The sequence below is a fragment of the Musa acuminata genome, chromosome BXJ1-10 (genome assembly GCF_036884655.1).
Source record: "Musa acuminata AAA Group cultivar baxijiao chromosome BXJ1-10, Cavendish_Baxijiao_AAA, whole genome shotgun sequence".
Lineage (NCBI taxonomy): Eukaryota > Viridiplantae > Streptophyta > Magnoliopsida > Zingiberales > Musaceae > Musa > Musa acuminata.
The window spans coordinates 26,265,731-26,282,088 of NC_088336.1; the positions used below are offsets into that span (position 1 = coordinate 26,265,731).

A 16,358-nucleotide genomic window follows, 5' to 3' on the forward strand; every position below is an offset into this window, starting at 1 on the left:
ACTGGTTCCATAATTCGAGGAAAAACTAGTTGAAGTATGGTTGTAGCAGATATCACCAAGCAATCTTTTCTACCGACATCCGCAGGGGGAAGGTTTGACAAGAGTTCATCCACAGTTCTCTTCAAAGAACTGCATCACCTTAAGATGGCAAACACAACAAGTAGTGGAGAGAAGAAACAATTACGATAAGAACGATCTCTGTATAAGCGAATCACATCTAATTAAGCTTTTATTTGACTATGCCATAAGGAGAGCCTCCATCTTTTGGCCTTAATCTACATGTTCTTCCTTGGCTCACGGTGCACAGAGTGGGCAGCAAAAGCCAGCTCCTGTGGAGTGGCCTCAAGAAAGAGAACTCAGAGATAAATATAGGACGTTTCAATTACGATTTCTCTGCATGAAATCGATAGCGCAAGTTATTTCGATTAATTCCTCTCGCTTGCACTTCTGTTCATGGCTAGCAGTTTGCTGATGATCCTCTTTGGTTTCTTAGGAAGGGAGCACAAGGCTTTGAACCTCGAAGAAGCGCTCCTCATGAGCGCATCGCGCGGAATCAAGTCATCGTCCATGTCGTTGTCCTCCTCCTCCGCGAGCTTCGTCTTGAGCGTTGCGAGCTTCGTGGCGGGGCACTTCAATCTGGAGATGCTCCAGCCGTCTTCTAATGGGGTAGCAGTGCCGATGTGGTGAAGCTTGAGTGCGTCCCTGTCTTCCCCTCTTGCTGTGGTTTTAGCCAGCAGTGCCTTGATGTTGCTGGGCAGCTCAGTCACCTGGCCGCCGGACATGGCGGCTCGGGAATGCTCGAAGAAGAGGACCTGCACGACCACCCTCAGAGGAAGTAGCTCGTTCTGCGCGGCGTGCATGCAGGCTTCCACGGAGAGTTTCTTGCAATCCAGGATTCGACACAGTTGCTTCCTCGCGTTCTTGTCGAGCTCTGGGTGTACCTGAAGACGACCAAACCCAGGTTTAGGATCATGAAAACAGAGATGATGAATCGCGATGTTGCGCAAAGATCGGTTACCCTGAGGTAGATGTCGATGACTCTGTAGAGATCATCATGGTCGAGCCTGGCAAAGTCTGGAACAGCCTCCGCGATTGCAATTAGCTTCTTCATGGGCAAGTTCTCGTCTCTGGCAATCTCTTGGAGGTAACCATCAATTAGCTTGGCCACTCTCAGCTTGGAGCTGTGGGAGGCGGAGGACGACCTGCGGCTGTTCTCCTGTACCTCGAATTCCACGTTCTCGGAAGATCGAGACCTCCTCCTCTCACAACGAAGCTTCTCTCTGGGTGGACTGGTTGCTGGGCTCTGTCCTTGAAGCAGGAACTCCTCCAACATGGCCATCACTATATCGACGTCATACAGCGTACCACTCGAATTTGAGTCGAGTGGAATCAGAAGACCATCAACCGATGCCTCCTCCAGTTGCAGTCCGATTCGCCTGGCCAAGTCCATCTTCGATGATGTCGAAGCGTGGAGTATGTTGGCGGCCTTGAGAAGCTTGAGCAGAAAACTACATGAAACAGAGCCCTTTTCGGTGGGGAGTAAGCTCACTATCTTCTCCATTAGCAGCCTGTGCTTCACGGGGGCTTCTGTAGGAGACTCTGACAAGGAGTCATCGGCTTCCAGTTCATTCTGTTGGCCATTTCTGGACATATTTGGCAGCCACTTGCGAGCGTAGATCCGTAGTGCCTCCCCGATGAGCTTGTTGGGAACGATGCCGGCGGATTTCACCGCCACCATGACCCTCCAGTAGTGGTCTATTCCTAGTTCACTGATGTCCCCGGCCCACCAGTTCTTGGTCGCTGCCTTCCGGCTGTGGCTTGACGTGACCGCCTGCGTCGGGCTGGCGATAATGGCAGTGGCAATGGCATCGATGCAGCGGCCGGTGATGCCCAGTTCTTCGCACAGAGGAGAATAGTTCCTCGTGCTCTGCAGCGTCACCAGCGTGTCCTTCCATCGGCGGAGGATGCAAGACTTGAAGAAGAGCTCGAGCTTGCCGACGAGGTTCCCACGGTCAGCGTCGTCGCTCATCTGGAGGTACTCGGCGGCGCAACGCACGGGCACGATGTTGAGGGAGCTGAGAGTGATGGTGATGCCATAGCAGAACTTTGCACAGACCTCGAAGGCCTCGGCGCCGCCGGGAAGGTCCGGAAGTAAGATGACTGTGTGCTCGGAGGTATCCTTCAGTGAAGAGCAGAGCTTCTGCAGGCGCAGGCATTTAGACAGGAGGGGAAACTACAAACACAAACAACCAAACAAGGTAAGTGAATTAGGAAGAGATGATGGAAGAGAAAAAGTATCGATTGCAAGAACTGCCAAAGTATCAGAAACACTGATGAATTCTGCCAAAGTATTAGAACAAGTAGAGGTCTACCTTGTGCAGCTGATACAAGCTGTTATGCACCTGGATTTGGAGGTCAGTTGAGACTTCTGACGAAACAGACCTGCCAATTAGAACACAAGAAATAAGAATTCAGAGTCTGATGACATAAAAAGCATCAAAAACTCCTAATAGTTTGCATCTATCACATCGAAGTGTTATAAACTACTCATGCAATCCATTCAGAACAAGTTTCAAAAGCCTCACCTTATGGCTTCCGTGGTGAAGAAGGTATCTGGGCGGTTTCCAAGCTTCATGAACTTCATCTTTGGCAGCTTAGTACATCACCTGAACCAGCAACTAATGAAACACCACAGCCAGATTCCTATATGCTTCCTCCCCAGAGATGGAAGACAAGTTGATTCATCCACTCACACTCTTTGTTTCTCTGGGCATTCTTCTTGGTGGCAAATAGAGATTTAAGAAGAGTGGTTGGGTGGAAAGCAAACAGGGGTCAGAATCCAAGGAGCCTAGAGAAGAATGGAATGCTGTGGTATTGCTGGGGTCTGGAGGATTTTATGGAGGGAATTAATAAATGCAAATGGTTGACAGGCAGGGGGATCAACAGTGATGCTCTAAGGAAATATGAAGCACAGCTTCAGTCTATTTTGAAGAAATCAAACAGTCAAGATACTGTAATTTGACCTGAGTCAATTTTTAGGGTCTGCAAGGATAAATTGGATGCATGCGAAAGGATATGCATCATGGTCTGAAGTGCAACTATCATTTTCAAGCTTTTCTCCAGTGGAACGCTCCCAAATTCATGGGACTTGTATTCTGCTAAGCAATGGTCACCAGATGTTGACTCGGAGGATATTTATCTGTGGTCACAAGTTACTCTGTCTTTTGACTTCTAACCTGATGATCCTCTTCCATCTGCATCTAGCAATTAGAAGAGAAGAGAGCCTCGGTTATGTGGGGAGGGAGAGAATGATGAAGTGGTTTTTTGCTTTTGTTCTGCAATATGCCCATGCTGCTCCCCTCTAGTGCAAGTTTCTAGTTTCATAAAGATGTCGATAATATTGAAATGCATAGTCCTCAAATAAATAACAGGAGTAGTAGAACCTTGCCATTATAAGAGGCCGTCATTGGTCCTTCCTTTGATGTCTTCAGCTTTCTTCTCTCTTTCCAACTTGAACTGTAAAAGGAGATTCATATTCTCGGAATGAGATCAGCATGCTTGACATGATAAACGATGACTAACAAAATAATCAAATGATTCTGTGGCTACTAAGCGGGTAATTTTTTTGACTGACGCTTGAGAAAACCAGATGAGAAGTAAGCTGCAGGAGCTCATGCCAATCTTGCCTGTCTGAATGGATGAAGTGTTAAAAATCGGAGCCCGCACGCTTAACATGGACAGCGTGACCCCACAACCCATCATTGCCATGGAAATTTCTTCTCAGCTTCACACGAAGAACCAAGGCAAAAGGAGGGGCTCCTTCAGTGACCATTTTCTACGCAACAGTGTACCTTTGTACCTCCTTTTTTTTCTTCTGGCACTTAAGGGGGACAGCTGCTGTTAGTCGAGGTCTCTTCTCCCTTAATCAAGCCCTGTTTAGAGGCCACAAATGGTCCACATTAGCTGAGGAGACGGGGAAGTAAACAAGATCCGTAAACCAAGCATAATACCTGACTGTAACCACGCACCAACAAGACTGGTGACTCCGTATCTGTGATTTGGTAGCTGATCGATCACATGCATACTACATGAAGCTTCATAAATTTGGATTGGCCTCCGTCAGGAGGCTGCAGAGCCGGCATGGTGTGTACCAGCGTGCAGCAGGAACTTGAATGCGAGGCCTCAGGCCTCATAAATTGAGCTCAACGCAACAGTACTAACCTGCATCACCCAGACCACAGCCATATCAAATGTATCAAACTTCGAAGGAAGGATCGACCTTTGAATGGCTGGATTCCAGGCTACATGCTGAGACAGATACATCCCTTCTCATTTGTTCAATAGTCTCGGTATCAGTTGAGACAATTGAAACAATTAATTACTCAGCTCTAGAACTGGGAACAAAAAACCTTTAAGCACCAAACTTTGAAGTATGGAACTCAAATTAAGCACCTTCATTTGAAAAGCCAAATATGAGAAGATAATTATCAAGTAGACTGAAGACCCTGCAAGTGGATATTTATCATCCTATTTAAGAGCAAACTTATATAATTTGAGTTTTTGTACACCAAAAGAATTAAAGAAGCTTTTGACGGTAGAAACATATGTTTTCCACTCTAAATTGTAAGTTCAATAACTTGGAACTAAAATATAGACATGCATGAAGAGGAAGATTGTAAACAAGGAAGAAAAAAATATCAGCCTTAATATTACAAATTTCAGCGATCACCCATTTATTATGCAATTCTGAACACCCATTAAAGTTCACTTGCAAAATCAAGCAGGTAGTGGCTCCTCCAGAACTGCAATTTCAAAAAGCATATATACAGTCAGTAAGGTAATGAAACAGCTTCAAAAATCATGATTTCTTTATATATGTAGGGGCTTAAGGCTAAGCAGGCAAGAGAGAAACCTTTTGTTTTCCTTTGAGTTCCAGTTGAGATGTCTTCGGCAGCACCATCACTCAGAACTGGTGCACCAGATGGTACATCAGGAAGATTGAGAAGTTCATCCTCTTCCCTCTGAGCTTGAGACTCTGCTTCTGGCTGTACCTCAGGAGTCCTTTTAGTTTCTTGTGCAGATGACACTGATTGGGCAGGAACTGTTGGCATGGATTGAAGGGTAATCTGCCAGTACGCTTATAATCAGCAGCATACTTGCAAATAACATTTTAAAAAAGTGGGGATAGGTTTGTTACATTTCCAGAAGAGACACAATCTCAACGAAATTACTACAACTTGATTAAAAGTTGGTCACTGATTTCATTAAAAAGAAATTTAACTACAATTTAGTGCCGACTCTACCATTGTGTCAAAAAGTCAATTTGTTATCTTGCTTGTTTATCAAAGTTAAGCTACCACTTATGGTCCCTCAAGCAGAAAATTAAGGGGAATTGTCATGTTCGATACCTGTTCTACTAAATGAACTCTGACTTGAATAATTGAACAGAATAAACAAAAAATACAAGTATTTCATTATGAGCAAGCTTAAAACAACTTATTGAAGAAATTAAAAAACTTGCCTCAGTTTCCAAATTCTCAAATTCTGCCAAAACTTCTTCCTCGTCTTCAGCAGATAGGCGATCTCCCAAGATTGCATTCATTTCCTTGAACAAGGGCAAAGAAGCAATCAGTAACTTTAAAAGGAGAGTTAGCAATAAAAATCAATTTTAGATTGACAGAATGGGATGTTTGACAAAGAGATCAGTCTAGCCTACTTATCTACTAACAGATGACAGTTCCCGAAGTTACAAAAAGGAAACATAAAAGAATTTTACAAATTATCACAAAGAAGATAACATAGTCCCATAATAGGAGAAGTTTAAATTTCAGCAGGTGAACAAAATTGGCATGATCAAGGGAAAAAAAGTTTTGTTTAAGCTCATTTCTGCTTGAAGAATTTTACAATTTTTCAATTTATGATGGGTCAAGATTATATTCAACTTCAGTAAATGTTTAAACTAAATTTTGTATTCCACCCTTGCTATTCTAGTCCCAATCTTTCGCAATTCTATAACTAAATCTTGAGGATGGCCACAGTAATTTAGGACTTGAACAATCTTACTAGCAGTGCTGTAATGTGGAGTTAGTTTTTTTTATCAAGAGTGACAGAGGTGGTTTAACAGCCTTGTCAGAACATCAACAGGTGACCTTCCAGAAAGATTCACCACATGGATATCCATCCAGGCCTGCCATGTACTGAGAGATTCCTGCTGAAGAAATTAACAGCAAGTTTTTTATGCATGAGGAGCTTCTGTGGAAGATCTAAAAGAGAAACTTATGAATCACAGACCTAACAGCTGTCTTAAGTCGAAATTGATCGTAACCCCTAGTATAAAAATCTGATAATCAACCTGTCGAAGCTGCTAAATGCAGAGACAAAAGACTGAACCAAACTACTAAATCAAATAACTAACTAAAATTGGAGGAAATAACATGGAAGAGATACAGAAATTTAATGAGATAACTAATCCAAGATACAGTTTTTTAGTATTAATTAGGAAGGTTTGAACTTCCACGTAGTAAAATCCAGAATTTCATACAAACCCATATAGAAAAGCTACTACAATTATTAACAAACAAGGTCCTAATAGCAAATTAGGACTTTCAAATTCCAAATCACTAATTTATTATTAAAATATCATTCCTAACCAGCAAGGAATTTGACCTTACAATAATCAGCAATATTTTGAAAAAATAAAATAATATGTAACATCTCTATAACCACGTCCCAACCCATCCATCTCCCTGATCACCAACTATCTCATATTTCCATCTTTTTACAGCACTGACTATTGCAATTAAGCTCATCAATTCCCTTGGCAGTTTTTGGTTCTAGCCTAACTATACCAAAGAAATTGGGTTTATGTTGAGCTTAAAGCACATGTAAGAGTGTTTCTGTCAGTCTCAAATAACTAATTGACATATGACATAAGTTTCACAACACAACCTTGTATCTGGTTATTGTCAGCCATTTACCAGCCTGATTGCATTATTCTATCTTAAATGGAAGTTAAGTTGTAAATGGTTTGTTTGCAAGCAGCAATGATTGAACGAAACCAAAAAACAAAAAGAAAAGATCAACTGAAGTCTCACTTCTTGATAAGCCTTTGCCTCAGCAGAATCGTCCATCAGCTTTTGAACATCTTCCAGACTAATCTCATTTTGAATAGCTTTCATTGCATCACTTCCTGCCTTCAAGCTATCAAATACAGCTTTCTGCTTGCTCGCCAGTTCAATATCTGCCAACTAAAAGAAAAAGATCACTGTCAGTATCACACAACCTTTGGAGAAGATAGCTATACTTACATCTCTGTTAGAGTACTTAAAATGAAAGAATATTGCGTGCAGAATAAGATGTACCACACTACTACTTTACATACTTGTTGTTCAACGTTTATAAGCCAAGCATCAACTTTTTTCAATAGCTCTTCTTGTGTTTTCTTCTTCTTAAGCGCAATCAATGCCCGATCTTTCCTCTTCTCCCGAATCAGATCCCTTGCAGCTTGCTTTTCAGCTTCAATCACGGCCTCAAGCTAAAAAATAACAGAAAAGGCAGAAATGAAGCTCATAATCCATGAAACAATTAGACCCTTTTTCTTCAGATAAGCAAAAAAAGGGACTTTCATTCGGTACTTACCTTCATGCTCACTGAAGATTAACACAAATTTAAATACAAAGACCTGATCAAAAGTTCACTGAATACAAAGCATTGTATGGAGCTCTAGAGTAGTTTCAACCACGAACTCAAATACTAGTTGTCACAATGTGTTCTAACCGGTATTCATCAGTCAAACCAAGGACCAGTATTGGATCCGTATACTGACTGATGTACCAAAATATCATACCGGTCCCGTGGATGACATTTACTGTCAGTAACAGACGGAGAGACTATGCCAACCAGTATTTTACTGGTTTGACCAAGGACTAGTATGATGATACCGAGCATATGGGTCAGTACAGCAGACCAATATGATTGATAGAAACCAGTATCATCCTGAGATTTTAATCCTTAGTTTCAACCATAGCAGTAGGTTCACCCATGAAGAAACAATCCACATTTTTGCTCAAGCAAGAGATGTAATTTAACCAAGAATCATAGAACAATCCACAATATCAATGCCTATATTTTGGGTTATGTTCTTGTTTCCGGTAATAGAACACAGTTGTTGGTTCTCCAATTTGCAGTTGTCATCTGTTCTAACATGTCTCTTATTATATAGCCTGAATGCCTATTTTTGTATCCTTTTTCTTACCGGTCCCAAAAGAAACCAGACGAGAAAATGAATTAGCTCCTACAATGAACATGCAAAATCTACATAGTTCATCAGAAAAGACTCGAGCAAGGACGCGATAGAATCATCAACCAGACTCGCGCGAAGCGAGGATGCCGACGACGATCGACGTTCTCTTCCTCGGTTGGATCAGGAAACTCGTACAAAAAAAGGGGGAAAATGACAGGAAAAAACCGCAGCTTCGGGGGCTAGGAGGGAGCCAACCTGCTCCTGGTACTGGGCGAGCTTGCGGCGCTGGGTCTTAAGGGAGAGGATGGCGCGATCCACCTCCGTGATCTTGGGCTTCTTCACGAATATGTTCCCCATCGACCTCCTCGTGCCACCGCTCGCCTCCCGATCGAGGGAAGGAAGGCGCCGGCCGAGATGCGACGTTACCTCTCGACGAGAAAGGGGGCGAAGAGGACGCAGAGAAATAGGAGAGCCAGGCGGGGTTAGGGTTGGGACGATCGGGGAGAAGTGTCGGCTTTGGGTCTCCGGTCGAAGGTGAACTGTCTGTGTGTTTGCGGCCCGAGCGTTTAACCAAACCGAGCCGAAGTTTTCGGTGGCGTGGGTTGGCGCCGCAGACCTGGCCAGAGGCGCCGGGAGGGTCGCCTATGTGGTCTTGGTTCGGACTCTAGTTTGTTCGAACCACAGTAGGCCCCGACCGGGGTGGGGCCGGGTAGAGCGGCGAGCGCTTCCCGTCCCGTTCTATTCCCCATCCCACCAAATTCCACAACGCGGGGGCGGGAATTCCCGTCGCGGTAGAAATTATGTGGTTATCCCTGTTCTTCTAATTAAGTCATTTTTTATTTTTAAAAATAAAATTAATTAATAATATCAAATATATAATAAAATTTTCATGCCATAACAATATTCAAATACAAATATAACGAAATATAAAAATATGTTAAATAAAACCACAATCAAATAAATCTAAATACATCCAAATAAATCTAAAAATTAATAATTTTCTATATTAGTCCTTGTTTTTCTAATTTTCGTTCATATATTTGTGTAACATGAATCCTGCATAAATAAAAAATATATAAAGTGCCTATTATAAAAACTTAAAAAGAACTATTGATAAAAAGAGACAAATGTCAATTAGGATTTTGAACTTTTAATATTTTTTATTTTTACTTTTTTTTATTTATATATTTTTTTAATCTATTAAAAATTAATATATTATTAGTTTAGTTATTAATTAAAAATGTTAGAGTTAATGTATTTTTATGTGTTATATTATTTATTAATTAATATATATATAATGTATAATATAATAATATAATTGGAGCGAGGAGTACTCTATTCTTCTCTACTCTATAACAATGCTCATAATAAAAAATATCTTATATCTTCATTTATTCCTTCATAGTCAACAATAATAGATGGTCCCCATAGAACATTGTACTTACAAGCATAGTTGACATCTTTATTCAGAAAGACCCAACTCACTATAGTTTCTAAATATCAAATAAGTAGTTAAGATATTATAATTTGGAGATGAACATTAATATTTAAAATAAGAAAGAAACTAGAAAATTATGTTATTGATAGAAAGATCAATAAAATATATATTTATTTAGGATAATAATAACTAATCTTATATATTTGAGATATTTATATCAATTATGTTGATGAGTCGAGTGATATATGTACATATCTCTAATATTTCACTGTATCTTCGAGTCTCGTAATCGATTGTCAGACAATAAAAATTCAAAGTATATCACAGATTATTATTTACTCTTAATGAATTTGATACTTTACTAAATTCTTGAAATTATCTATCAACTCAAGCAATCTTCATGCTCCTTAAATTGTTTTACAATATCTCAGCATAACTATTTGGTGTTCTCGATATCGAATCTATTTATGATATACTCGATGAAGAACCATAATTAGATTCAAATCATTCTTCATGTTAGATAATCAAATTTTATGTTAACAATTATAAAATGTGAAATACTTTTTCTTCAATAGATTAACTAGAAAATTTTAATGACCATATTGATGGGAGGAATACATCCATGTCATTTTGTCAAAGCACGTGATTTGTTTGGAATTTGATGTAATTCATTTGTATTATGGTGATTACAGCTTGTGACAAATGTAAAGATTCCGAAAAATAAATTCTGATGATGAGATTCGGATGTGCATGTGTTAGATCTCTTATGAAACTTAATTAGAATTGTCTTATTTAAATAGTGACTTTAACATTTAGTAAATAAATTTGTGTCCATGTAACTTGGATGATCATATTGTAAAATATACAAATAATATCTCAAGTTATTCCTTCTCTGCAGTTGCTAAAATTCAATTGCATTTGATTGCGTCATACATATATTAGAGATCCATGACAAAGTATGATGTCGTAATTACATATTAATTGCGTCATACAAAAAGGAGAAACATCGTTTATGAGTTCTTATATTTGCTTTCATATCAAATGCTTTAAGTACGTTAAATTATATGCGACATTGACACATAAACACACAGTTTTTATTTATTTTAAGAAAAGATAAAAGTACAAAGTGACAAGTAAACATGTAAACACCATGTCAGTTTTTATTTATATTTATTAGGAACGCCATAGGCGGACATTCTTCGTGTCATGTATTAAGCTTCGGTGACGGCGACGTCTCGTAATCATGCGATGGCACTGAGATGGAGGTCGTCGTAGTAAACGACGTAGACGTCGTAGGCGACGACGAGCTTCGCGACTGAGGCCGTCACCGTCTCGGTCACCAGCTTCCCCCATGCGTACTGGAACAACCCCGTCCCTCCCACGATGGCCCGCTCCGAGTTCCCGGACGCGTCCAGTCTCCCGATCACCGTGAGAGTGCTGTTGACGAACTTCCCCGCCGTGAACACCAGCACCAGCGGTACCAGCATCACCTCCTCCCGCATTGATACGTGGAAGCCCGCGCCCTGCACCCTTCCGAGGAAGGTGGAGCTTTCGTCGGGGCCGACCCTCAGCACGGTGTCGTAGATCTCGATGTTCCCGAAGGTGTAGGGGAGGCTCATGTTCACCACGGTGACGGTGGTGTTGTCGGGACCGATAAAGGTCTCGTGGAAGTAGACGCGGAAGTGGATTCTCTTCTGGATGCCGAGTTCGAACTCGGAGGTGACCGGGAAGGCCGTGGCAGCAGCCAGGAGGAGGAAGAAGACGAGGAGGAAGTAGAGATGAGTGGAGCTGTGTGGGGATGAAGCCATGGCTAGGATGACACAAGGATCGAAGTGAGGTGGGTACAACGCTGGATCAGGAACATGTGTTTATAGAGTAATGTCTGCGCCATGCGTCGTTGACAAATACCAACTTTCATAAACATGTAAACACCATGCCACACGGAGATGGAAGATGGAAGTAATATAGATAATCTTGAGCAATGGAGATGGATAACTGAGAGATCGATGATAGTTGCAAGCAGTGGCCAATGAGGATAGTGTTGCGTCTTCTGCAAGTGTCAACTGGCCACATGTAACTCATGAATTTGTCTTTTTCTTAACGAACCACATTGATCGATGATAGTTGCAAACGTTGACATAATGCATGTCAACGTTTTCTTGTGAATCACACCCACATAATCCTTCACCTATCAAAGGTGTGATCGGTTGACAAAGTTCATCATTATTATGTAAGGTACATTTATATTAGAGGATCGCCAAATGCCGGTGCATGTCATGGTACTTTTCAATGTGCATAATTGACACAAACTGTGTGGAATCTCTCCCTCTTACTTGCCCCTTCACACAATGCATTTCTTTATCAACATATGTTTGCTTCACCTGAGTCAACCGTTCATGTGATCCACATTAAAGCCTCCGTCGGTTCAGCAAAATCGGCTAATTGCCGTTACTTAATGTTGAAAATTGATAACAAGTCTTTGTAAGACTATCAATTAACAATTTTGCACATTTAGTCTCAAGTTGATTGGAGATTTAAAGAGTCAATAGCTAATGAAGAATCAAATATCTTGAAAGGAAAAGAACCGGTCCTACTTAACAATTTATTAACATAAAAAGAGCTCAAGATTAATGTTTTTTTTATCGAGGTAAATAATTTGTGAAAAATAAGAGTATTATTTTGAACACAATAAATAGTAAAAAAGAGGATAAAATTGATTAACGAAACGTGGCATGTCCACGAATCATAAAGCAGCAGATTGCATCAGTAAGTAATGTAAATTTTTAGGTAAAAATAAATACTAAAAAAGATGATCAAATGGATTATGGACACGTGGTATATCTACCATTCTTAAAGCAGCAGATTGCATCAGTAACTAACGACCACCAAAGCAGTCTCCACGGTGAGAAGGGGGAAATGACGATGTGAAGAATCGCAGAGGCGGCTCTCCTCTTTGTCCTCCTCGGTGGCGACGAGCGCGATTTGGCGATCAAGGTCCGATCTCTTACGATCCCTTCTCGTCCAATTTTCCCTATCTTGGTTAGAGTTTTAATTTGATGGAGTGCTTGACGCCGTCTTGTAGTTTTGATGTCAATTTCTTGGTGCGATCTACTGTTCGATCAGAATCTTTGATGGGTCCTAGCCGAGGATCATGCAACCTAGTTGCTCTATGATCAACGAAAACGAAACCTAATAGTATAGTATCTTTTTCCTCTCAGTTTAGATTCACTTCTTCCCCTTGATCACGCAAGTAGTCGAAGCTTAACTGCAGGAATTGTTCGAGTTTTTTTTCACGTATTTGAGCTTTTTGTGTCGTAACCTACTACGTTTTCTTGATTTTAGACTGAACTAGGCTTTGCACTTGGTTGTTATATATGCATTCAAGATACTCTTGCCATCAAATCATCGAATTATGTGGGGATTATGCATCGAACAGATTCCCTTTAAGTCGCATAGTCTTTTGTTCCTTTCCCTGGTTCTGTTGCTTGTTGCATATCTTAAGCACATTACTGCTTCCTATGTCTGCATCTCATGTATTTCACGTTATCCAAGCAAGAAATTTGTCAGATGTGCATGATGTTCAACCAATTGATCTAATAAACGCCAACTTTATCTACACATCAATTGAAAGAAAAGAACATCTTATCATTATTCCAGTTTCACAGCTAGAAAGTAGTGATGCATCTGAAACTGTAGCTGTATGTGAAAATTTCGGCAAGTCAGGTAAAAGAAGTAAGTATTAAGAAGGAAATGTATTGGTACCCCTTCCAATAAGGAGATAATAGTTAAACAAGTTGCTATCGATTAAACTTATGGGTCATATAATTTAGACCTTTTTAGGTCTCGTCTACATTGTTAGTTGTTATCAAGGAAGTAACTAGCAATTTATTGTGATTCATGAATTCCTTTGCATAGGATGGATTTAATAATGTTGCATGAGTAAGGCTTTCTGCATTATGGCATGGCTCATGTTGATAATATGCGGGCACATAAAAACTACTATAAGGGTCTACTTACGGAACCTTATAGGAAGATGTTTTGGATAATGGCTACATGCAATTAGTGGTGTTAAGGAAGGGACCTATTTTTGGGTTGAATACATTGTAACATTGCAGTGCCTTTAAATTAGTAAGCTGCAATATAGAGATTAATAAGGGAACGTTGTGTACTCATCTGAACCAAATGATGTTGTATTTCTTCTTATTTGGAGGTTTCAAGTTTCTTGATTGAGTTTCATTTTGTTGTAGTCTTTATCTAAATTTGACTCTTAAAGCCTAGAGTAATTTAGTGAATGTTGTTGGATAATGCTTCGATCATAGTTGGTGTGTTGTCATCTATAATTAACTCCAGATGACTAGAAGACGGGAGGAACTAAAAGACAATCAAGTAATATGTTGGTAAACAAAACTTAATAGGTACAAAGGCATTTTAGTTTTTAGGTTGTTCATTTAGTTGATGTCACATGGAATATCATGTCCACATCCACAAACTATGTTTGTTTGTAGAGAGTACCTGTGCCATTTATTAGATTCTACCCAAATATCACGTGGCAATAACAATATAAAAGGTGGTTTTTTTTAATATATAGCATCCTCAGATTTATCCAGTGATGCAACTCAAATTAGATGATTTTTGGCGACTTGAAACTTCAAATACGTCTGCTTGAGTACCATGGGTGCCAGCAGCATTATCTAGGCCAGTTTCACATCAATTTTAAGAGTAGCTGGATGATGATAAATTAAACCATGTCATCAAGACTCCTGCTTCTGTGTATTGTAGTTTTATTGATCCTGATCTTCCATTAGAATTGCATGCATGTGAATACGTCAGAAGATCCTTTAATTGATGAATTCTTTACCTCTGTCTTGACGAGCAGTTTCATCAGGAATCAAACTAATGGTGCATGGCCTGAAGAATGTATGGGGATCAATGCGTGCAGTAGTTTCCACAGCATGTGAGCTTATGGTACTAACATCAAAAGGAGCCGCTGATGAGAATATTGTAGAGCAAAGACTGCTCAAGGAGCTGTGCAAACATGGCTTTTAATAAAATTGACTTGGATAGGGAGTTTTCTTGGGCTAAAAGATTATGACCTGTAGCAGTCCATGGATGAGCTTTTTGGTTGTGTATGATGAATAGATTTTTGCCTTGAGAGCAGAGCTTCAGGTTCTCGTTAGCCTGTAACTCCTTGCTTCTTTTATCACATGCTTTAGTGATCCTCGATGCCTGCAAGATTACTGAAACTAATATTTGAGATTGGTAGCCCAATTTTTTCTCTCTCCAGTGGGTAGTTCATTTGGTACCCTATGGACTCGGTATCTTTCCTTGCTTATCCCGTAGCAGCAGCGGAAATTTTGGTAGCAGAAGCTTTAGATTGACTTTGTTTTCTCCAGTTTGTGGTACAAATATCATTATCTGATGTGGTGTCTCTTGAGATTGATGTGGCAGGTTCTAAATCTTACCAGGTATTAAAGGATTGTGGATGTTTCTTTTTCTTCTTTTTGATTCCGTTGAAATCTTTTGGTAGGTTGTAACTCACAGACGGAGATTGAGCCGCAGCAAATTGACTTGAAGAGCATCATCATGGCAGCAACTGGGCTTGGACTTGTTTGAGGGAAGGTCACTTGGACTGGTATGCTACTTAGCCCAATCCAATTGTTTGGTTACCGCAAAGCTCACCGGTTCACCGGAGATTCACACTATTTCACGAGGATAACCTTATTGAACTTTTGCTCCTATGCCGTACAACACTAACACGAACAGCTGAAAAAGAATATTCGGTAGTCTCAGTCATATCGTACAGATCGAGTTCTCCCCTTTTGTTCTTAGGAGGGCGAAGAAGCTGAGGCCAGCGCAGGCGCCAGTGACGAGGTTGCCCTCACGGACGAGGATCTTGAGGGCGACGACGCTGATGTCGGCTGTGATCCGCCGCCCCTCCGGCACTAGCGCCCACCACGGCTTCCCGGCGAAGGCGAGCAGCACCAGGACGGTGCACCACGTGACCAGCGTCGCTGGCACCGCCACCGGTAGCGCCGCCCCCATGGACAACATCCCGAACAACTCTCCGTACTGATTGTGTAAATAGTAAAGACAAAGTTTGATTGAAGTTTATTAACATGTTCCATGTTTATACAAGTTGGGGGTAGGATTTTCCTCAGTTGCTGTTGCAGCAGAAGTGGATGTGTAGCAGAAGCAAAAGTAAGTCCTATATCTGAGTTTCCCACCTTAGTCAAGCCAGCTGAATAGCCTACTCACTTTTTTAATTTTTATTATTGTTTTACCATTTTTTCGATGAATGATAATATTTATATATGAAAAGATATTTTATCTCATTATTTTACTTAATATTTTAATATTTATATCGATATTGGACTAACGGGAGATGCCTTGCTTGGATAGAATATATCGAAGGGGGGATGTATCTAATATTTCGATGTTTGTATTATGTTGGGACATTTTTTTTCGACGAGATAGTGAGTTGAGTATTTTTTATCCGATCAAAAAGTTATTTGATATATTTATATTATTGGGATCAATATAGTATAGATGGGTCTAATTTCTCTTATAAAAGAGAATACCATGATTTATACATTGGGACTGAAAAAAAAATCTTATAAGATGCAAAGTTCAAGCACTATCTTGGGTGGTCAGGTTGGGAACTCATTGGAAGCCCTATTA

General features: G+C 40.4%; 3 protein-coding genes and 1 long non-coding RNA gene across 5 annotated transcripts; 1 reads left to right on the forward strand and 3 right to left on the reverse strand.

Annotated features, from left to right (window-relative positions):
- Positions 1-203: 203 nt before the first annotated feature.
- Positions 204-4,264, reverse strand: LOC135595802 (BTB/POZ domain-containing protein At1g67900-like). The gene is made up of 6 exons (XM_065087199.1): positions 4,011-4,264; positions 3,687-3,932; positions 2,586-3,516; positions 2,373-2,442; positions 1,019-2,233; positions 204-941 (listed from the first exon to the last, which is right to left on the reverse strand). The coding sequence occupies exons 3-6, from the start codon at positions 2,642-2,644 to the stop codon at positions 426-428; spliced, it is 1,860 nt and encodes a 619-aa protein (XP_064943271.1). The 5' UTR covers positions 2,645-3,516; positions 3,687-3,932; positions 4,011-4,264; the 3' UTR covers positions 204-425.
- A 228-nt stretch (positions 4,265-4,492) lies between these two features.
- Positions 4,493-8,850, reverse strand: LOC135595804 (vacuolar protein sorting-associated protein 20 homolog 2-like). Its single transcript, XM_065087200.1, has 6 exons — positions 8,498-8,850; positions 7,382-7,534; positions 7,095-7,247; positions 5,522-5,605; positions 4,913-5,126; positions 4,493-4,802 (listed from the first exon to the last, which is right to left on the reverse strand). The coding sequence occupies exons 1-6, from the start codon at positions 8,597-8,599 to the stop codon at positions 4,777-4,779; spliced, it is 732 nt and encodes a 243-aa protein (XP_064943272.1). The 5' UTR covers positions 8,600-8,850; the 3' UTR covers positions 4,493-4,776.
- A 2,071-nt stretch (positions 8,851-10,921) lies between these two features.
- Positions 10,922-11,488, reverse strand: LOC103968456 (pterocarpan synthase 1-like). The gene has a single exon (XM_018819161.2). The coding sequence runs from the start codon at positions 11,486-11,488 to the stop codon at positions 10,922-10,924; it is 567 nt and encodes a 188-aa protein (XP_018674706.2).
- A 1,067-nt stretch (positions 11,489-12,555) lies between these two features.
- Positions 12,556-15,815, forward strand: LOC108951488 (uncharacterized). 2 transcript variants are annotated; one of them, XR_010480263.1, is made up of 4 exons: positions 12,556-12,674; positions 14,557-15,128; positions 15,208-15,312; positions 15,510-15,815. It is a non-coding gene; the product is annotated as an uncharacterized LOC108951488 (long non-coding RNA). The 2 variants fall into 2 exon arrangements; XR_010480262.1 differs by having other exon boundaries at positions 15,208-15,815.
- The last annotated feature ends 543 nt before the right edge of the window (positions 15,816-16,358 follow it).

Coding starts and splice junctions, on each gene's coding strand:
- LOC103968456 (XM_018819161.2), bottom strand. CDS start 11,488: ATGGCTTCATCCCCACACAGCTCCACTCATCTCTACTTCCTCCTCGTC.
- LOC135595804 (XM_065087200.1), bottom strand. CDS start 8,599: ATGGGGAACATATTCGTGAAGAAGCCCAAGATCACGGAGGTGGATCGC. Junction 7,535..8,497: donor TCGCCCAGTACCAGGAGCAG/GTTGGCTCCCTC, acceptor GTTATTTTTTAG/CTTGAGGCCGTGATTGAAGC. Junction 7,248..7,381: donor TTATAAACGTTGAACAACAA/GTATGTAAAGTA, acceptor TTTTTCTTTTAG/TTGGCAGATATTGAACTGGC.
- LOC135595802 (XM_065087199.1), bottom strand. CDS start 2,644: ATGAAGTTCATGAAGCTTGGAAACCGCCCAGATACCTTCTTCACCACG. Junction 2,443..2,585: donor TTCACCACGGAAGCCATAAG/GTGAGGCTTTTG, acceptor TCTAATTGGCAG/GTCTGTTTCGTCAGAAGTCT. Junction 942..1,018: donor TCATCGACATCTACCTCAGG/GTAACCGATCTT, acceptor GGTCGTCTTCAG/GTACACCCAGAGCTCGACAA.